Source organism: Tachysurus fulvidraco, chromosome 10, assembly GCF_022655615.1.
Source record: "Tachysurus fulvidraco isolate hzauxx_2018 chromosome 10, HZAU_PFXX_2.0, whole genome shotgun sequence".
Lineage (NCBI taxonomy): Eukaryota > Metazoa > Chordata > Actinopteri > Siluriformes > Bagridae > Tachysurus > Tachysurus fulvidraco.
Genome location: NC_062527.1, coordinates 3,154,160 through 3,175,970, shown reverse-complemented (window position 1 = coordinate 3,175,970; position 21,811 = coordinate 3,154,160). Strand labels below are relative to the sequence as shown.

Here is a 21,811-nt window from a genome sequence, read left to right as displayed (position 1 = left end):
GGCAGACCCACAAAGTCAGTTCATGCTGTGGGTTCAGCACAACCGCTGGGATTTAAGCGATGCCAAGAGCTTCTGAAGGACAGGTACTGGAGCTGCACGCTAAGCGTCCAGGGCCACGCTAGTCCAACTCTAAAGAAATGTTCGACCTATGAACCTAATGCCTATAGTAATTTATATAATAATAGTGTAATTTCCATCACGTAAACACTTTACGCGTTCCCAATAGAAGGATGCGACTGGAAAAATTCATGCAGCGCAGTTTAATTAATTAACTGTTATAAAGTGTCTTGAAATTTTTTATACCCCCTTTTGTCTCTCTATGATGTCATACTTCCTCTTGGCAGGAGAGGCAGTGGGTAAAAGCGCTTAAAGCGCTAGCACACATGCTCATGCCTACAGTTGACAGCCTGAGCAAAATGTGTCTATTAAGTGGTAACACGTGTGTCGAATATTCTGAATATTCCAGAAACAGCGCTTAAAGGCTTAGCATGTGCTGAACTGTATAGCTGAAAATGACTGCAGTCTGCTGGGAGCCAGAAAGCCGTCGTTTTACGAGAGTGTGAAACTGCTTTTGTTTTGTCTCTAGTGGCTAAAAATAAGATTTATGAACGCTTTCTCAGGGTACAAGGAAGGTACGCATCGAGACCCTTCTCAGTTCTGGCTCTCAGGTGGTGGAACGAACTTCGCCAAGATGTTCAAAAAGCCACTGGATGTCTAAAAAACGTGCTTCTTCCTGAAATAATAAATTTAGCACTTGTTTTTTTTTTTTTTTTGCTGTATTTCCTCCCAACAAATTTTTCAGACTGATGCTATTCTTAATTTGTGAAGCACTTCTCTAGGTCACTCTAGATAAAGGCAGACTTCTTCTTTAGGTTGCTTATTGCTAGTTCTTGCATTTACATTGCATGGCAACCACCGTATGTGCCTAACTTTGCTTTTATTATGTATTATTATGGTTTTGGACAGGATGTTAATGTGCCAAAATTTAATTTCACAGTCCTTAATTTGTTCGGGGGGGGGGGGGGGGATATATTATAGACATGCCAGTCTGGAATGCATGAAGATTCAGTCATTCATTCATTCTTTCATTTTCTACCGCTTATCCGAACATCTCGGGTCACGGGGAGCCTGTGCCTATCTCAGGCGTCATCGGGCATCGAGGCAGGATACACCCTGGACGGAGTGCCAACCCATCACAGGGCACACACACACTCTCATTCACTCATTCACTCACACACTACGGACAATTTCCCAGAGATGCCAATCAACCTACCATGCATGTCTTTGGACCGGGGGAGGAAACCGGAGTACCCGGAGGAAACCCCCGAGGCACAAGGAGAACATGCAAACTCCACACACACACAAGGCGGAGGCGGGAATCGAACCCCCAACCCTGGAGGTGTGAAGCGAACGTGCTAACCATTAAACCACCGTGACCCCCCTTATGCATAAAGATCACGAATAAAATTAATATGTCCCATAAGGACTTGTTGAACAGCTATGATAAGAATATTCCGAGCCTCAAAACTCAATTTATAAACTCAGAAATTATTCATGCAACACCAAATTCAGTGAATTCATCATTTAACATGATGCAGTTGCATCAGATTATGTAGGATTGTGTCATTTGGGCATTTGTGTCTATGAGATGAGTTGTCATTGTGTTATAACTAAGTTTCTCTTTCTGTATCTTCTCAGGATGCCAGCTGCTAGCATCATGACAGGTGGAAGAGCGCTTCTGCTCTGTACAAACACAGAGAACTGCATCTACCAGTCAGTCAACGGGTACGAAACTTGACCAACACGATACACATCAGAATCTTTTTTGTATTGAATTTATTTTTTTAATGATTTTTACCCCATTTTCTTCCAATTTGGTCATGTGCCAATTCTCATTGCAAGACACCTATCACATGATAGCTACTACAAAACAGGAAGGTTGAGAAGGATAAGAAATGTGTGCAGAGTATCACCAGAGCTGTTGATTTTTTTTTCTGAACACATTGTGAGGAAAGTACTAACTGTCCTCTTCCAGTGTCACTCTGACAGAAAAGACAGGAATACCAGTGAGAGAGACTCTCCAACAGGAGCCTGTTTTTATTTCTTGGACTTTCAACCACAGATTTATATGTGACATTAACAGGATTCAAATCAAACTCTCCTGGTGGTCCAGCGGCAGGATCAAGCGCTCTCAATGCCACACATCCCGGGTTTGATTTCCAGGCACAGAGCTAAAACCCAGCCATTGAAGAGTTAGCTTTCTCACTGCTGGTCCCAGGCAAAGATAAAAATGGAGGGTTGAGTCAGGACGGGTTAAAACCTGTGGAAAATCTAACTTACGGACCGTGTGATCCGCGCTGGGCTGGCAACCCTGAACCGAGAGCAGCCAAAAGAACAACAACCAGGATTTAAATCAAATCCACTTTCTAGCTCTTTATTTAGTATTTATCCCTAAATCACTGTTTTCAAAATCTATCAGCACATAAACTGAGCGTTTAGTAGAATACAGTGGACTCTTCCAGTACACCAGAATGACAATCATCTGCCCCATTGGTTTTTTTTTTACGTAAAAGATATTTCTCTTTGGTTATGAAATGAGTCCAACACATATCCTGTACATAAGGACGAGTTAAATGCCAAAAGCAAAACCCATAATGAGTAACAGTATTTTACTCTTCGGTGACTGCTGGCTTGCGTTATCAAGCAATAAAAAAAAAAGGAATAATAAACTCTATGGCCAAACACATGCTTGGTAAACATCCTTGTTTTTCTTATTATAACTTCAAAGGAATGTTTTCCACTAGATTGTGTGTTTTGTACACAGGGACATTTTCATGCTGGACCATGTTTGGTTTGGGCCTCTTGGTTCCTGTGAAGGGAAATGCTAGATATTTTAGACAATTCTATGCTTAGAATTTTTTGCCAATAATTTGGTCAAGAACTATGTGGCGGAGGGCACGGTGGCTTAGTGGTTAGCACGTTCGCCTCACACCTCCAGGGTTGGGGGTTCGATTCCCGCCTCCGCCTTGTGTGTGTGGAGTTTGCATGTTCTCCCCGTGCCTCGGGGGTTTCCTCCGGGTACTCCGGTTTCCTCCCCCGGTCCAAAGACATGCATGGTAGGTTGATTGGCATCTCTGGAAAATTGTCCGTAGTGTGTGAGTGTGTGAGTGAATGAGAGTGTGTGTGCCCTGAGATGGGTTGGCACTCCGTCCAGGGTGTATCCTGTCTTGATGCCCGATGACACCTGAGACTCACAGGCACAGGCTCCCCGTGACCCGAGAGGTTTGGATAAAGTGGTAGAAAATGAATGAATGAATGAATGAATGAACTACATGTGGCTATGATGGTCAAGTGTCCACATACTTCTGGTCATATAGTATATAAGTACTCAAGTACTGATCTGAGACTCTGGTGTTAGATTCATTCTTTCTGATAATGTGCCTTACTAAAATGAAATTAGACCTCCAGGAGGTTTTATACTCCATTACAATGCCATAGCATGATGTTTGAGGCTGTAAAACATTCAGTATGTAGGAACTTTAAGCAGACTGAGATCATTCTTTTTACTTAAGCATGTCACTAAGTGATGTAATGTTGTAAAAGCCTGATCCTGAACAAATAAGGGCAAAAAGCTAAGCGTGTCCCCCCCCCCCCCCCCCCACCACCACCAATCAGGTCATGGTGTCAGGCTTCCTATGTATTTTTGTTTTTATCTTAAAGCTTATTTTTCACTACCCTGTCAAGATCGGTTAGTTGAACGGACGTTGGCGTGGGTGGCGGATGATGTTACCTTCTTTCAGCCAAGCTTCCATGCTTAGCTCTTTTTAACAAGTAGTCCATTTCCTACCAGCGAGAAGAAGGATACAATCAGCCTGGCCTTTTTTGGTCTGTTTGTCTTCTCCTTCTCTTTCTCTTCAACCCCTCTCCCTCTCCCCATTCTCTTTTTTCCCCTCTCCTACTTCATGTTGGTTTTTTGACCTAGTTTTCCTCCTCACTGCCTTATGCTTCGTAACAAATAAAAGCCTCACCATAGAAAAAAATGTTTTATTAGAATTTAAATGAATATGATTTTGCAATCCAAAAAAAATAAATAAAAATGCTTGCATATAGACATATTTTCCTCGATGTTTTTTTCATCGTGCTGTGGTTAATCGAAAACTAAAAAAGGGTTCGTATTTCATCCATTTTCTTTGCTGAAGGAATAAGATTGGATGTGCTGGTTAGAATCCAAGCTAGCATATCTATGCTAAATCATATCTAAGCTAAAGAGAGAGCTGTGTGTGATTTTATTTAATTCAGGTAAAAAAAATGTTATTTATCCTACAGAGAAACCAACACATGACCTTAATCTAATGCTTTAAAACAAACTTCCAGAGATTTGATTTATAGACATAGATTTATCAGATAGGATTTGTTTATATTTATTTTATTCACCTTATAAAATACAGATATTATAATTTTTTTACTCTCTTTGTTTCTCTGCTCTGTAAAGGCTCCAGTGCTGCGGCTTGAAGCTTGAAGACGCTCAATCTGTGGTGTCACATAGACCGGATTTGTCCAGGGTTGTGGACACACAGTCCCCCCTAACATCCCTGGACAACACTGACCATTTCCCTGGGAACATGGACATGCTCACCCACAAGAGACCGAGTGACACTTATCCTGTTGAAAATGGCCTGGGGGCCTGCACCAAGCCCACAAAGCCTCCTGTGGCACTTAAAAGCACTGCCAGCATTAAGGACAAAATATCCCAATGGGAGGGCAAAACAGATAGTGCTGGACCAAACTCACAGTCGATCACCCAGAAAGAGACAGAAAGTGTGAGGAAGAAGGATCTAAAATCTACAGAGGTACAAAGAAGAGACAGTAAAAGAGGTTTCAGCCATGACAGACAGGACTTTGGCAAAGAGAATGGAAATAAGATTGGAGAATCAAGGAAAAGTACAGAGGCATGTACGAGGGAAAGAGATGTGATACTGGACAAAATGTCTGTGGGGAAAACTGACATTGTCCAAGACAAGAAGTCTGTTTTGACACACATTAAGAAACTTGAGCAAGCTATGAAGGAGACACCTACTAAGCCATCCTTGCCAGGCAACTATTTCTGCCCACCTTCCAAAGATGAGGCAGAGAAAAGGGCTGCAGAACCCATCTTCGGGACTGTGGAAGTCATGAGGTCTGGGAGCCGCCGCGGTCGAACCAGAGACCCTGAGAATGTGTACACTGAGCCTGGGGCTCCGTCTATAAACCCTCTGCCCAAACCTCAACGTACCTTTCAGCACCACACTCAAACCAACAGCCTTGGACCTCCCCAAGGTTCAGCAAAGGGGAGGCGGAATCTGCCCCCTTTGCCTTCGATACCCCCTCCACCACTTCCCTCCTGCCCTCCACCACCTGGGGTGTGTCAGAGGCCTTGGCAGGAACACACTCGAGACAGTAATAAGAGGTGAGAAGTTTGCAGTATGTGTTGCTACCGTATGTTTCAGTAGCCTATAAATTCTAACCTTTGTACTGATTTTATTCAATTATTCATCCAGGTTATTACTGAGATTAGTAAACTATACTTGGTTAAGTTTGGGCCTAATGGGAATTGTTCTTAAGGGGTTAAATGTTTAGTTTATACTAAAGAATTTAATCTTGACCAATACTCAGCTTTTAGCTCCTATCCCTATCCTACAACATACCAAACAGGGTATAGACTCCAAGAACATCCCACGATTCCTCCACGACTCATGAAGAGGTAGTCCTTTGGCTACAAAGGCCTCAATAACATCTTGATATCAGCCTGACTGCACTGTTAGTCATTCTGGCGAACTAAAAAAAAACAAAAACGCCGGAATGTTTTATGAGAATGATAGAGGTCTGACGTTACATATTCATGAGATCATTTGTAATAACAATGCTCCGGATAAGCCTTCAGGCTGTTTAATAAACCTGCCAGAGCTTTGCTTTCTTAATAAGACTAATGTAACGGTTCATAGAAGGTTGCTCGACAACTTCAAAACATTATTTGCTCTAGGACTTTCGAAGAAGTCGGATTTACGGAATTTCTCTCATACATACTTCAACAGTTGAAGTTGACTCGTGTCCATACCATTTTTGCTTAGCTTGCATGAGCTTGCATCTAAGGTTACACATTACCCAGTCAAGTGCACAACCGCATGTTATCCCAACAGAGCTTTAAGTTCAGCAATTTCCTGTAGTCCCTGCTCTCTCCTTGTTTGACCTTCTTTTTCATTCTACTCATTTACTTTTTGCCCCAGGTAGATTATTGCTCTTTTACAACACTATCTTCTATGCAAAACTCAACCTTATTCATTTTATTCGAAATAGGACAAGACTGTGACATTAAAAAAAAACAATCATTTCGACCAACATGTGTTCCTTTTTTCCCCTTATCAGTAAGGTCCATTGTGCATTGTGTTTCATGCTGACGTTGCAGGAAGTCATATGAGTTCGAGGATTTGATGCAGTTGTCGACCGAGGGCTGCCGAGTGGATTGGTACGCTCAGTCCAAGCTGGGGCTCAAGCACACTTTATCTGAAGAGAATGTCTATGAAGATATCTTAGGTAAAACCCTGCATTGATATCTGGTGTCATTATGGAATAATACAGAGATCACCCAGTGCAATTTCTAGATCTTTCAGAACCACCGTTCAGAAATGAGCTTAAACAGGCCTGGGTTTAAAACTCAGATGCAAATAAATACTTCATTAACAACATCATGTGTATTAGAGCAGCGATGAATCAAAGCAGATCTGAACTGTGTGTGTGGTTATGGTTTTATTAGAGTGGGAGAAAATTTTGTTCGACTTTTTTTTAAAAATGTGGCTAATTTTGGTTCACGTTTGGGTGAAATGAATATGCCAAGAATACTGCAGGAGTATTTAAAAAAAAAAAAAGAAGAGAAGCAAGACTAGCTTGGCCTTGTACAGTCTACGAGAGCACTAGCTTTTTGGGAGATGTTTATTAAGAAAAGGACAAAAGTTTCCAAAATGATGTGGTGCAATAGTTTACTGTCCATTCCTAATGCAGAAAATATCTTTCTTCCAGAACCAAAATCATGCAACATTCTTGCTGAAAGATCAATATGATATCTAAAACACTATCTACTGGTGGAACTTGCCATATATTTATACCCAGATGTGGGAATTTCTTTAAGTCTATGTTTTAATGAGCTCTACTTTATTCGAGTTTTCCTTCATCTCCAATTTCTATTCACTATAATTCTCTAGTCTCTAGATAGATTTTCTGCAAGTCTAAGCATAGTTTTAACAAACGAGACATCGAGAATGTTTTTATGTACAATTTTTGTATATCAAAACTGCCAGTTAGCTATTTACATTCAACTAGCATTTATCTCTCCGATCAAAATAACATCTTTTAATGCTAATTCATTAGCTAATATTTATAGTATACAGGTTTTAGACTTTCGGATGTTTTCGAATTAAGACCGTGAAGCTAGATGACTTTAAATGAATGCAAAGGAACAGCTCGTTATTGTTTGGAGATGAGAGCGCTAGCACGGAAGATCCCTGGTGCAGTAGACTACTAGGACAAACTAAATTCAGATCTGAAATACTGATGAAGAATATCTCAGAGTGCTACGAAGATGTCAGATCCAGACTCCATATTTTCCTCAGCAGAGTGTGAGTGTGAAGAGCAGTGTGTGCTCTTCAGGTCTGGGACTGGATGTCCCTGTCTCATACTCTCCTCCCACTGGTCGCATCTGCTAGATGAATTGTTATGGAAGAAGGGTTCTGTGTCTGAAAACACACTTTCCAAGTCTGCGACTCTGTTTATGCAGATCGTGCGGCATCTGTTGGCTATCGACGCTCTTTTTAAGTCGATTACTTGGCAAACTATCAAACATCTGGAGTAAAGAAATATGAAGCAAATAAAAATTTGACGTCAGTTCGAACCCCAGTATGGAAACAAGGAGACAAGGCAAGCTGTAGTTTAGCCAGAACTCCATTGACCACACAGTGTTTACCATGCAAATATAAAGAGTGTTGAACTGATGATGAAAATGTTTAAACGTTAGAAAAGGACGGAAGAGAAACAGAAAAAGACGGTGAAACATATTACATGTTACTCAAATATATTAGTGGTTCATATGCAGTTAGTTAGAAGCTGCATGTGATACTTAGCTCACTGTTAATTAGAGCTAGCAAGGCTTGTCTATTTTCATTTTATGTCACGAAAAGCAAACAGCAGCTTTAGCTAACTCTTAGCTTGCTTAGCTAGATAGATGGCAATAGCTTGAATTATAGCTTGCATTACGCATGTGAGAGTTTATACTGTAGGCAGATTAATGTCCTATTTATTACTTTAAGTGTAGCGTATACAAGCTAATAGAGAAAAGTCCACTACATTCCATTACAGTGTCCTGACTGCTAGCGACACGGTGTTAGCAGGGCCGCAAGTAACCTTCAGAATTTGTTACTATTGCTGCTGTTGATAGATTTTCAGGAACGTTTCGGACATTTGGCATGCGTTAATCCTGGAGCTAATTCGTTATGTATTAGGTTTGATTTACCCGAACCCTAACCCTAACCCAAAAATAAACATGTGACTAAATCTGAAGCATTGATAGAGGAAAATTAAATCCCAAATGAAATAATCTTGTTGGATAAAATGCTTAAAGGCATATAGGAATAAAGCAATAGAAAGAGTTCATGTTTCTTAGTTATTTCCTGACGTCTAAGTAACATGGAAGACTCAGTTGTATTCAAATGTAAAAATGAAAACAAAACAAAAAACATTTTAAACCATTTACAGATCCACCATCTAAAGAAAACCCTTACGAAGACATAGACCTGGAAAGTCGCTGCGCTGGAAACAAATATCCTGTTCCAACGTCACCGTCTTCACCCACTCTCGACACTCCAACTAAGGTATCTACATTAAAGTGACATCAATATTATTTCTTTTTTTAGTTTTGTTTACCAGCACACTGGTGTTTTATTCTTCCAGCCGAACCGAAATGGACTTTTCGGACATTTTCAGTCGGCATAAAGGAATGAATTAATTTATCACCACAAGTCTGATGCAAAATTAGTCAGGACTCCATTAGCTTTCAGGCTGATTATTTATTTATTTATTTTTTGTAACCTCAGATAAACGTACATCATGATTTAGTGAATCTAAGACCTTTTCATTTTAAATGCTTATGAATAAACCATTGGGGCGTCACAAGAAACATTGGTATGGAAAAAACTACCAATTTTTTATGGAGCTTGTCTATGAATACTGTATATTGCCCCTAGTAAACTAGGTAAAGAAGGAAGTAGGTTTGGGGCATTGGTGGGACAAGTGGTTAAGAGGTTTAAATATTGCGTCCAATGCTGTCATTTTCTGTTGCTGAGAGACTGATCAACTCTTTTGTGTTTTCCCGTATTGATGACTGCAATGCCTAGTTGGCTGGGGTGTATAAAAAGCTACCTTAAACAAATTACAGGTAGTGCAAAATTCAGAGGCTAGAATACTCACTAGAACAAAGTTAAAAGATCACATTACTCCCGTTTTGGAGTCCTTGCACCGGCTCCCCGTTAGGTTTAGGGTTGATTTAAAGATTCTGATGCTTACCTACAAGGCCTTACATGGGTTTAGCTCCTCAATATTTGGCTGATCTTTTAATTCCTTATATTCCATCTCGCGACCTTCGTTCTTCTGAAACTGGTCTTTTAACTGTCCCTTTAACCCGTTTAAAATCGATGGGTGATAGGGCCTTCTCTTCACTAGCAACATCTCTTGGTACTTTTAAGTCATAACTCAAAACTCATTTTTTTAGGGTAGCTTTTAATTTGACTAATTGTAATTTTACATAGTGCTTATTTTATAGTCTATTTTTGTTGCTTTAATTTTAATCTTTATATTATGTGTGTATTTTTCTTGCTTTGAGATGTTCTTTTAAAGGCGCTATAGAAAATAAAGGTTATTATTATTATTATTATTATTATTATTATTATTATTATTAGGCTCTGGGTTGTTGAATGAAGTATAGGGGTTCAACCCCCAGCACTGCCAAGCTGCCCCTGTTGGGTCCTTGACCAAGCCTCCCTGTATCAGTGCTGCCCCTGCGCTCTGACCCCAACCTCCTCAGTTGGGATAAAACAAAGAAAAGAATTCCACTGTGCTGTAATGTATATGTGGCGATAATAAAGGCTTCCGTGCCTCAATTCATTCATTAAAAACGGAAAATTCTTAAAGGGCCGAGTGTCCGCTTTCATACAGTATGAGCCTGGGCCGTTAACCACAACTACAGAGCGTGACATGGTAAAAAAGAAAGAAATTCATTGCTGAACATGGACACAACAAAGCAGGGGGAAATTCCATTTTTTTGGTTAAAATAGTTATGAGTTAATAACTATCACTGGCTTATGATGTTCAATAAGCAAATCAAGTGTAGGTTATACTGTCTGTCTTTTTAATTTGCACCAATACTAGCTCTCCTCTAAGCCTGGCCTCTTCAGGCAGACTTCAGAACGGCGGAGCTTCAAACTATTAGATCTGCGTAAGACAAACAGAGATGGGGGCATTGCGTCACCTTCAAGGATAAGTCCACCGTCAACCCCCAGCAGCCCTGATGATACACCGTGCCTCTCTGGAGACCCCTATAACCGCAGACGAAGGAAAATCCCCAAGGTATTGTCAAGGAGGGAATTTATTCAGGAACATAAGGCTTCTGGAGCAGTATTCAGTTCTCTTAAATTAAATCTAGAGATTGTCTAGACAATAATAAAAATGTTCATGATTTAATGGCAAAAGGTAAAGAACGGAAAAAACCAACGTTTCCTGTAGTGGCCATCAGTTAAAGTCTTAAACAGATGCTTTTTAATTAGTCTTTACCTGATAAAAAAAAAAAAAAGGCTGGTTGTTTTCTTTTCCAACAGATGGTGCTGAAAATAAATGGTATCTTTGAGGCCCGGAGAGGGAAGAAGAAGATGAAGCGAGTCTCTCCGTCGACAGAATCCAGCTCAGGACGAGGTGTGTGTCAGTGTAGCTCACACACTCACGTGTGGTATTTTTGTGAATCTTCCCAGTTCTTAGCACCCATTTGGATACTTTACCATCTTATACTATACACTGCCTCGTTCACTCCTTTCTCCGTCCCCCCAACACATGTGTATCCACTTAGCTTTATGGACATGTTTACATTTTTTGGGTCAGCTGTGTTTGACCCATTTTTCTTCCAAGGATGGTAGAGTTATGTTGCTTTATAGGATGCACATGCTCACAAAACCTGTGAGTCACAACCTGCATACAGTACCAACTCTTTTAACCTGGTCTTTTTTCTCTCTTTGGGTATAGTAACAGATGAAAACAGCGAATCTGAGAGTGACACAGAAGAAAAGTTAAAAGGTGGGCTTTGGATTTAACTAACAAATAAATGTAATAGATTTCTGTTATTTCTACACTTTTCAATTGTTAAATGGTTCTTTGTAGGGAAATATGGTTTTATGTAAATTCTTTAACATCTATGGAACCGGGTGCACGGTGTCTTAGTGGTTAGCACGATCGCCTCAGACCTCCAGGTTCGGGGGTTCGATTCCCGCCTCCGCCTTGTGTGTGTGGAGTTTGCATGTTCTCCTCGAGCCTCGGGGGTTTCCTCCGGGTACTCCGGTTTCCTCCCCCGGTCCAAAGACATGCATGGTAGGTTGATTGGCATCTCTGGAAAATTGTCCGTAGTGTGTGAGTGTGTGAGTGAATGAGAGTGTGTGTGTGCCCTGCGATGGGTTGGCACTCCGTCCAGGGTGTATCCTGCCTCGATGCCCGATGACGCCTGAGATAGGCACAGGCTCCCCGTGACGGATAAGCGGTAGAAAATGAATGAATGAATTTATGGAACCTTTCCATTGCACTTTGTGGTTAATATATATATATATATATATATATATATATATATATATATATATATATATATATATATATATATATATATGAACTGCCTGATAGAACCTTTTAAAGTATTATTCATAACTTTATCTTCAAAGATCCTACAATTGTATTATCTGATTGAGGTTATCTGTATTCGTGAGTCTAATGTGGATCTTTCATGGTGTGCTAGCTCACAGCCAGAGGTTGGTGTCAGTGCAGACAATGTTGAAACAGACAGGTCGTTATCACACGCTGGAGAGAGATCTGATGGACCTACAGGAGAGGAAACTGTTCGAGTACTTCCTAGTGGTGGCTTTACATAAAACCAAAGCAGGAGCTCCATATTTACCTGAAGTCACCCAGCAGTTCCCACTTAAGGTAACCTGTCATCTTATTGATCCATGTTATTGGTCTTGAGAAAATTAAAAAAAGACCTTTTCGTTATCGACAATTTGGTAGAACCACAACCAAAACAGCCGCCATGTTGTCGAGTCTGTTCAAAGCCTTTTAATGGTTCGTTGATTATCAGTATGAAGTCCTACCTTCAGTTTTAACCTCAAAAGTCGACTTTCTCTACATCTGACTTTGGCACGTTTAGCTGGAGAGGAGTTTCAAGTTCATGCGAGAAGCTGAAGATCAGCTGAAGGTCATTCCTCAGTTCTGCTTTCCTGATGCCAAAGACTGGGCCCCTGTGGACAATTTTCCTAGGTAACTTACTCACTTACCACGCTATTACTAAACATTGTTCAAAAGTCAGGATAATATTTAATGTAGTTTTATGTTTCTGATATTTTTTTAGTGAAACCTTCTCATTTGTATTGACGGGGGAAGACGGGAGCAGAAGATTTGGCTACTGTCGTCGTTTATTGGTGAGCTGCTTTGTCATGCTGTTAAAACAGATTTTCTTTTTGTTTTTTGTTTTTTAAATGGCTGGACAGCTACAGTATGTGGATCAATTTGATGTATTTTTATTGATATGACGAAAGACTCATTTCTACTGCTTGGTACCGGGACAGGAAGTTTTGATTTTGTAGAATCAGGACACTTTGAGACTCTGTGTGTGTGTGTGTGTGTGTGTGTGTGTGTGTGTGTGTGTGTGTGTGTGTGTGTGTGTGTGTGTGTGTGTGTGTGTTTCCACAGCCTAGTGGGAAGGGGAGGCGTCTGCCTGAGGTCTACTGCATAGTGAGCCGACTGGGTTGTTTCGATCTCTTCTCCAAGGTATGTTCTAACAGTGTATATAAAGTCCAGTGTTGTAATGGAACGGAGTACAAATACTTCGTTACCGTACTTAAGTAGAAATGTCACGTATCTGTACTTCACTTCGCTATTTAAATTTGTCAACTTTCATTTTTACTCCACTACATTTCCTACTGTAGATAAAATGTATACTTTTACTCCGCTATATTTCCACTAAGCATCTTCGTTACTCGTTAGTACAAAATAAGATCAGAAGAAATGTGTGCGACTGCAATAAGGGAGGTTTGGCGAATCACTGCCCCTAGATTGCGTTACGCAGCTCCGTGCGCTCTATTTCAGCGTAATGTTGCCAAAAGGAGGCGGAATCACAACTGAAACCGCCATGGAAGCACCTACTGGAGGACCTCCCGTTACCGTAGACCAGGGCTGTCCAACCGGTCAGAGACCAAGAGCAACATTTTTTTTACTGTGTTACTGCAAAGACCCACATCATACACATGGGCACACATGATCATCACCTTTTTTCCCTGCCATTTTGAGAGCGAACTTGACACAAATCGTTTACTCAAATGGTCTTGCTCCTACTGGGAAACTTTGAGGTATTTTCATCCCACTCACATGCGCGTTTGACGAAAATACCGTATTGAACTCAAGCGAAGCGAACACACATATTAAAAAGACACAAATACAAACTTCGATATGAACGTAAGAGCCGCATGAAACCGGGCAAAGAGTCGCATGTGACTCGGGTGCCGCGGGTTGGCTGGCCCGTGATGTAGACGACCACCTCGACGATGGTGGTGAACAGGGTGAAGAAGATAACGTTATACACCCGTGTATGCAAGAAATGTTTCTGTACATTGGAATGAAAGATTCTTCCTACCGGATGAAGTGTCTCTTATACCGAAAATCACTGAAATTTTACTTTTTACTTTTACTTCAAATACTTAAGTACATTAAATATCAGAATATGACTTTTGATACTTAAGTACAGTAAATATCAGATTTTACTTGAGTAATATTCTAAAAGGTAACTTTCACTTCTACCAAAGTCTTTTTCTAGTACGATACTTGTACTTTTACTCAAGTATCGCTTTCTAGTACTTTATACAACACTGATAAAGCCATATAGAAAAATATAATATTAGATGTTTACACACACAGTAAACATTTCCATGTTTTCCCCAAAGCTGAAGTATGCAAAGAAATCCACGTGTTTTTCTCTTTGTGTTAGATGTTGGACGAGGTTGAGAAACGGAGAGCAATTTCACCTGCTCTGGTGCAGCCCTTCATGAGGGGCATCATGGAGGCCCCATTCCCTGCACCGGGCAGAACCATTACTGTGAAGAACTTCCTTCCAGGCTCAGGAACTGAGGTGTGTTCACTGAAATGTTGTTCTTTTTGTCTGAAATCTGCTCTATTATGTAGTATGTTGCTTTCTCGACAGTCATAAAAAGAATTGAAAAAAAACAAAAACAAAAATAAGGGGGCACGGTGGCTTAGCGGTTAGCACATTCGCTTCACACCTCCAGGGTTGGGGGTTCGATTCCCGCCTCCGCCTTGTGTGTGTGGAGTTTGCATGTTCTCCCCGTGCCTCGGGGGTTTCCTCCGGGTACTCCGGTTTCCTCCCCCGGTCCAAAGACATGCATGGTAGGTTGATTGGCATCTCTGGAAAATTGTCCGGAGTGTGTGAGTGAATGAGAGTGTGTGTGTGCCCTGTGATGGGTTGGCACTCCGTCCAGGGTGTATCCTGCCTCGATGCCCGATGACGCCTGAGATAGGCACAGGCTCCCCGTGACCCGAGAAGTTCGGATAAGCGGTAGAAAATGAATGAAAAAAAAAAAAAAAGATAAATGTTTGCTGATACAAAGAATTTGGACAAAATTTAAATTAAACTAGGCTACTTTAGAGCTACTTTCATTTAGTGCAACCAGCTTTAGGAATATTGTTTAATGATTGTTATTTATACTTTTCCAGATATTTTGAATACTAACGAACCCTTAACGCTACACCAACACTTAGCTTTGCACGATAGATGACGGGAAAAAACCCTTTAAACCCTTTGTGTCCTGAGCCCCACATTTTCCTCTATGTTTAAAGCCTTTATCGTTGCTAATTTTTATCAGATTTTATGATGTTTATGCTTTATAAAGTCAAATTCACAATTCATTGGACACACATTATTAGACCAAATGTGCTTGTTAAACATCTCATTTCAGATTTATTTCCCCTTTATAATAAGCTCCATTCTTCTAGGAAGACTTTCTACCAGATGTTGGAGCTGATGTTTGGCTGTGGGGATTAGTCTACGAGAGCATTTGTGAGATCAGACGCTGATGCTGTAAGAGTCAGGAGGTCTGGGGTTCAGTCGGTGTCTCAGTTCGTTCCAGAGGTGTTCAGTGGGGTTGAGTCAGACTCAGGGGCTCTGTGCAGGACACTTGATATCTTCGAGTCCAACCGTAACACACCGTGTCTTCATTGAGCTCTGTGCTTTGTGCACAGGAGCGTTGTCATGCTGGAACATGACGATTGCACAAACCTTTATGCGTATGGTATAATTAGCTTAAAAGTGGGAACTTCAAGTGTTCTTGGATGCCAATGAGCTCGCTCTTCATTTATTAAAGGCTTCTACATAATGTAAGACGTAGGGTTCTAGTAGGGTTCTACATAGACTACATTTATGAATGAATAGAAGTCTTTAGGGAACCTTGAGGGAAACCTTTGTACGGGATAGTTTATTAAAGTCTTAAGGGCCGTCTAATCAGTAGGAAGCTTAACCACTGAGCAACTATGTAGTACTACCACTTTAATTCTCTGTCTGTCTGTTTCTCTCTCTCTCTCTCTCTCTCTCTCTCTCTCTCTCTCTCTCTCTGTCTCTCCCTCTCTCTCTCTCTCTCTCTCTGTCTCTCTCTCTCTGTCTGTTTCTCTCTCTCTCATTCACATTCTTACTCTCTGTTTGTTTATCTCTCTTTCTCTCTCTCTCTCTCTCTCTCTCTCTCTCTCTCTCTCTCTCTCTCTCTCTCTCTTTCTCTCTCTCATTCACATTCTCACTTTATCTGTCATCTGTCTGTTGTTCTTTATTACCCTATCTCTCTCTCTCTCATTCACATTATTACTCTCTGTCTGTTTATCTCTCTCTCTCTCTCTCTCTCTCTCTCTCTCTCTCTCTCTCTCACTCTCTCTCTTTCTCTCTCTCTGTCACTCTATCTCTCTTTCTCTCTCTCATTCACATTATCAATTTATCTGTCACCTGTCTGTCTTTCTTTATTACCCCCCCCCTCTCTCTCTCTCATTTGCACTCCCCCTGCCTGCCTGCCTACCTACCTGTCTGTCTGTCTCATTCACATTCTCACTCCGTCTCTCTCATTCTCTCTCTCAGGTAATAGAGTTGTGTCGTCCCTCTGATTCGCGGCTGGAGCACGTGGATTTCGAGTGTCTCTTTTCCTCTTTGAGTCTGCGTCTCCTCCTCCGAGTCTTCGCCTCCTTGCTGTTGGAGCGGAGAGTGATCTTCACAGCAGACAAGCTCAGGTATTATTATTATTTAGTACAATAAGAATAGAAAAGAAAAGAAAAGACAAAATACAAGATTTCTTAGCAAGGAATCATATCTTGATTAAAGTCAAACCTATCTAACATTTGCTAATGTTGGATTACAATAAACCATATATACATTTACCTTACCTTACTATCCAACAGAAAATGTAAATAAATTCATTCATTCATTCATTTTCTACTCGGGTCACGGGGAGCCTGTGCCTATCTCAGGTGTCATCGGGCATCGAGGCAGGATACACCCTGGACGGAGTGCCAACCCATCACAGGGCACACACACACACACACTCTCATTGACTCACACACTCACACACTACGGACAATTTTCCAGAGATGCCAATCAACCTACCATGCATGTCTTTGGACCGGGGGAGGAAACCGGAGTACCCGGAGGAAACCCCCGAGGCACGTGGAGAACATTCAAACTCCACACACACGAGGCAGAGGTGGGAATCAAACCCTGGAGGTGTGAGGCAAACGTGCTAACCACTAAGCCACCGTGCCCTCCTATTGAAATTAATATCTAAAATAATATTTTATATGATATCTTATGATAGGAAATTTTGGATATATTCACTATCTCATATATATCCCATACTCAAGATAATTTTTTTTGCACTGAGGTCGAGATGTTTTTTTAGCATAACCTTCCTAGAGAATGTGGATTACGAAATTTCTCGAAGGATTTTTTCCCCCCACTACTGATTTCTACAGAATAAGCTTACACCATGGTTCCTGAAGTCTTTTTTTTTTTTTTTTTATACCAGTTGGAGAGTTCTGGTCCTGAGACTCTAATAAATGTTCAGCAGAGGAGACAAACAGAGATGTGACACCAGAAATGAAGGGAAAACTTGTGGCCCCTGGAACCATTTGCCTTAAAGGAAAAAATGCTGAACTGTTATAACGTTGCCATAGAAATGAAAGTCACAGTTTCTTTTTTTTTTCCGAAAGAAAAAAAAAGCTGCTATGGACCAGACACTGGTGTTAAAAATATAGTGTGTTGTGTTGTGTAAAATTCTGACAATTTAAAAACGTTATAATCCTGTTCCTCCGTCTGCTCTGAAATCCTACAGCCAACATTGCGCAATACAAACTTGACGCCATATAAATCGATATCCTTTTGCTGTACCTTCTCCTCCAGTTCTCATTAAAATAAGCCAGTGGAAAATTGGCTCCATCTATTCAAATTGTTATTGAAGGAGTATAAATGAAAACAGGCTCACGCGCAGATGCGACGTATTGACCTCGTGTTGTCGACGGTTGTTTGCTCGGCATGATGACACACGTTGGATGGATTTAGTCCGATAGGTTCAGCAATGATTTCAGATTTCATTTCTTTCAGTCTGTAAGGGGTCATTTCAAGTATTCGGAGTAGTGCAAGTAGAAATCTTGTACCTTATCGCCACCTTGTGGTTAAAATGCTCGAGCGCATGCAGTGCTTCAAGAAGTTGTTATACAATCTCATTCATCTCACTGTACTGTACCTATTCCTTAGCATTCTACATGATAAAGTCAAAGGTCTGTAGACACCTGACCATCACATCCATACTGTATGTACCGATTTATTCCAACTCTGTTCCAACTCTACTTTCTTTCCTGGAAAGTTTTTCCACTAGACGTTGGAGCGTGACTCTGGATCTGTGTTCGTTCAGCTACAAGAGCATCAGTGAGATCAGATACTGATGTTGTAAGAGTGAGGAGGTCCGGGGTTCAGTCGGGGTTCCAGTTAATATCAAAGGTGTTCAGTGGGGTTGAGTCAGGGTCAGGGCTCCGTGTGGGACAGGTCAAGATCTCACAAGCTTTGTGCACAGGAGCATTGTCATGCTGGAACATGATATATTTTAATGCTATAACGTACATATCTCTTAATAATAAGAATAATAAGAAGAATAATCTCTCTCTCTCTCTCTCTCTTCTCTCTCTCTCTCTCTCTCTCTCTCTCTCTCTCTCTCTCTCTCTCTCTGTCTCTCTCTCTCTCTGTCTCTAGCACGCTGTCCCAGTGTTGTCACGCAGTAGTAGCCTTGCTCTATCCCTTCACGTGGCAGCACACGTACATCCCCGTGTTGCCCCCAGCTATGATGGACATTGTTTGCACTCCGACTCCTTTCATCGTGGGCCTGCTCTCCAGCTCTCTGCCTCGACTGAAGGAGCTCCCACTAGAGGAGGTAAGCCATCAATTAAGGCTTGAATATCTGTATTACACTATTACCTAACATTTATGAAAGGTGTCTCGGGTGTCATAGCTTATTGACAAAAAGAGGGAAAGACAAGCTTGTGATGATAAGACTGTTTATAACTTGTCTCAGAGACGATCCACATCCATAAACCGTTACGTTTAAGTATCCTGTGTCATTCTTTAGTAAATCTTCATCTTTGGCAGATAAGAGGAATGATGGAAGATGCTGTTGTTGGAAAATAATCAACAGCCTTGCCATATTGTGAGGAGCCCAAAAGAGGAGCGAATCCCTCTAATAATAGCTTGTTTAAAGTGTAATGGTCCTGGCAAGGAGGTCAAACAGCAATCCGTTTCTAATATTTTCCATGAGCACTTCCTGTTCAGGTGGACTCTATCTGCTGGCCCTGAACTCTGACCTTCTTCCTCAGCTAAACAATAGCTGTGCAGAGATAAAACTGAAACTGGCACACTTACAGGAAATGACATTATTCTTTCCTCCGTTCTCCCACAGGTCCTGGTGGTGGACCTTGGCAGTAGCCGTTTCCTACGACAGGTAGGACTTTATACCTTCCTGTGAAAGCCCTGTTTCAGTATCTCAGTAAAATATGTGTTGCATTAACAAGCTGTGTGAATAAAGTACTGTAGAATGGACTTAAATATTTAATCATGTTTTTAAAAAAAGCCTTACATTTAGAAGCCTTTATTATCACCACATATACATTACAGCACAGTGGAATTCTTTTCTTCACATACCCCAACTGAGGAGGTTGGGGTCAGAGTGCAGGGGCAGCTATGATACTGTGCCCCTGGAGCAGGGAGGGTTGAGGGCCTTGCTCAAGGGCCCAGCAGTGGCAGCTTGGCTGTGCTGGGCCTTGAACCCCGATAAACAACCCAGAGCCTTAACCAGTTGAGCCACGACTGTCCCATTTTACATGTATTCAGTGTTAAAACACACACACACACACACACACACACACACACACACACACACACACACACACACACACACACACACACACACACCTTACCACTTAATTTGTTTTTGTTTTTCAGATGGATGATGAAGACTCCATTCTTCCTCACAAACTACAGACTGCTCTTGAGTATGTTCTTGAGAAGAGGAAAGAGTTGGCCTCTGACAGAGGAGACCTTTCCACTGGTACTTTATCTGCTTTGGCAAATAATCTCCCTTTTTTGTCAAACCTCTGATAGAGTTATGTCTGATATTTGATTCATGGCTGATTCCAACATAATATTGGGCCTTTGAATGGTTAATTAATATTTTATCCTTTTCATTTATTGATTCATTGATTCATTTTAATTGATTCACGAACCTGCTGAAAGAATCCTAAGAAGCTGACATATTCCTTTTATATGTATATTTTCTTCAGAGCACTGCTCTCTGAGCGCTGTGGTGTCCGAGGCTTTCGTCCGTTTCTTTGTGGAAATAGTCGGACACTACTCGATCTTCATGGGGGGCAACGATCGTGATGAAGAGTCCTCGGCATCTTCGTCCTCGCCCACACCTTTGTCCTTTCAACGCGAAGCCTTCCGCAAGGCCGTGACTTCGAAGAGCCTGCGCCGCTTCCTGGAGGTGTACATGGAGACGCAGATGTTCGCAGCCTTTATTCAGGAAAGGGAGATGCGCAGGCAGGGACTGAGAGGTACTTGTAGGTGCTCATCATGCTCTTTTACATTGTGTTAAAAATGTACTTAATGTAATGATTTCTCTTTGTGTAGGCTTGTTTGAGGTTAGGGCTCAAGATTACCTGGACTCACTACCTGGAGCTGAGAATCGAGGAGTCAACAAGTTTCTCAAAGGTCTAGGTAAGTTTCTTGTGGTGCTTGGAAAAATAAAATCCACCACCTTTATTTTTTCCCGACTGGATGCTCATAAATCTGGTACTGAATGATTCTTCTTCTTTTTTTTTCTTTGCAGGACACAAAATGAAATTCCTTTCCAAAAAGTGAAGTGTTTGGTGGAAAGATTCCCAATTATGTTCCAAAGTAGGGTTTCTACAAAGACGTGAGACCTCATCACAGCACTGAGACTGGAGGGGAAAATGCCATGAGCTGAAAACTGCTCATCTCCTTTTATGTAACTCAGATCAAACCAGTACTAAGGTCATGTTTAACCATAGACTTGTATGTATGTTTGTGTGTGTGTGTGTGTGTGTGTGTGTGTGTGTGTGTGTGTGTGTGTGTGTGTGTGTGTGTGTGTGTGTGTGTGTGTAATACTGCTTGCTTTCTATAAAATATGCTATAAGGTTAAAGGAGAAAGTAGGCATGGGCCAAAGTTTCATTTTCTGTACAGTCCTGTTTTTTTTTTTTCCACATAAAGATTGTTTGATTTTTTTTTTTTTAATCGCTGATATATATATATTTTTCAATTTATTTTGAAGAAATAGAGTACAACTTCTGTAACAGGGGGCAATAATTTAATTTATATTCTTTCTAGAAAAAAGACATTTATAATTTCTTACGTAAAAAGTTGTCGCCTTTTAAATACAAAAAAAAAAATAAACAGAAAAGTTGCTAGTTCGTTATAATCTGTTTATCGTGTTGTATTCCATGAGTAAAATACCACTATGACCGGTCATTTAATGTTGGGAATCAAAAAGGAAGGAGATGAGTAGAGTTGAGAGATTGATGGACTCAAGTACAGTAATCTATCCTGCAAACACGTCTTGGACTGTAAGGATCCACTAAGGATCCAGTCTTCTGTCTACACCACTAGGGGTCGCAACAGAGAGGACTTCACTTTTTCTTGTGTGTATTTTTATTTATTATTTTTTTCACGTTAACATTAGTAATGTTCCCCCCCCCCCACCTTCTTATTAGCCCCTGTTTTGTTTCAAATTAAAGACAAACTTTTATTCAAATGTTTCACGTAAATAATTATTTGGTCGATTTCAATAATTGCCTTTGTATGTGGGATTACTACAGTTGTGTGTACATGGAACAAAATCTATATAAAAAAAAGATGCAGGGTTAATTTGAAAGCTT

At 40.9% G+C, this 21,811-nt stretch overlaps 1 protein-coding gene across 2 annotated transcripts in view; it reads left to right on the top strand.

The window, feature by feature from the left end:
- si:dkey-82f1.1 (DENN domain-containing protein 2A) overlaps positions 1-21,136 on the top strand; it is a 38,842-nt gene extending 17,706 nt beyond the window's left edge. Inside the window, exons 2-20 of one of the 2 annotated variants that reach the window (XM_047819860.1) lie at positions 1,699-1,785; positions 4,493-5,446; positions 6,443-6,570; positions 8,782-8,897; positions 10,450-10,647; positions 10,896-10,995; positions 11,314-11,364; positions 12,071-12,258; positions 12,479-12,588; positions 12,680-12,749; positions 13,021-13,098; positions 14,312-14,452; positions 16,457-16,605; positions 18,617-18,794; positions 19,317-19,358; positions 19,859-19,964; positions 20,197-20,469; positions 20,546-20,632; positions 20,745-21,136. In XM_047819860.1, the coding sequence (XP_047675816.1) occupies positions 1,700-1,785; positions 4,493-5,446; positions 6,443-6,570; positions 8,782-8,897; positions 10,450-10,647; positions 10,896-10,995; positions 11,314-11,364; positions 12,071-12,258; positions 12,479-12,588; positions 12,680-12,749; positions 13,021-13,098; positions 14,312-14,452; positions 16,457-16,605; positions 18,617-18,794; positions 19,317-19,358; positions 19,859-19,964; positions 20,197-20,469; positions 20,546-20,632; positions 20,745-20,776 (3,087 nt within the window). In that variant the 5' untranslated portion in view covers position 1,699 and the 3' untranslated portion in view covers positions 20,777-21,136. The remainder of the gene's footprint in view (positions 1-1,698; positions 1,786-4,492; positions 5,447-6,442; positions 6,571-8,781; positions 8,898-10,449; positions 10,648-10,895; positions 10,996-11,313; positions 11,365-12,070; positions 12,259-12,478; positions 12,589-12,679; positions 12,750-13,020; positions 13,099-14,311; positions 14,453-16,456; positions 16,606-18,616; positions 18,795-19,316; positions 19,359-19,858; positions 19,965-20,196; positions 20,470-20,545; positions 20,633-20,744) is intronic. The other variant, XM_027163998.2, reaches the window with a different exon arrangement.
- Positions 21,137-21,811: the final 675 nt, after the last annotated feature.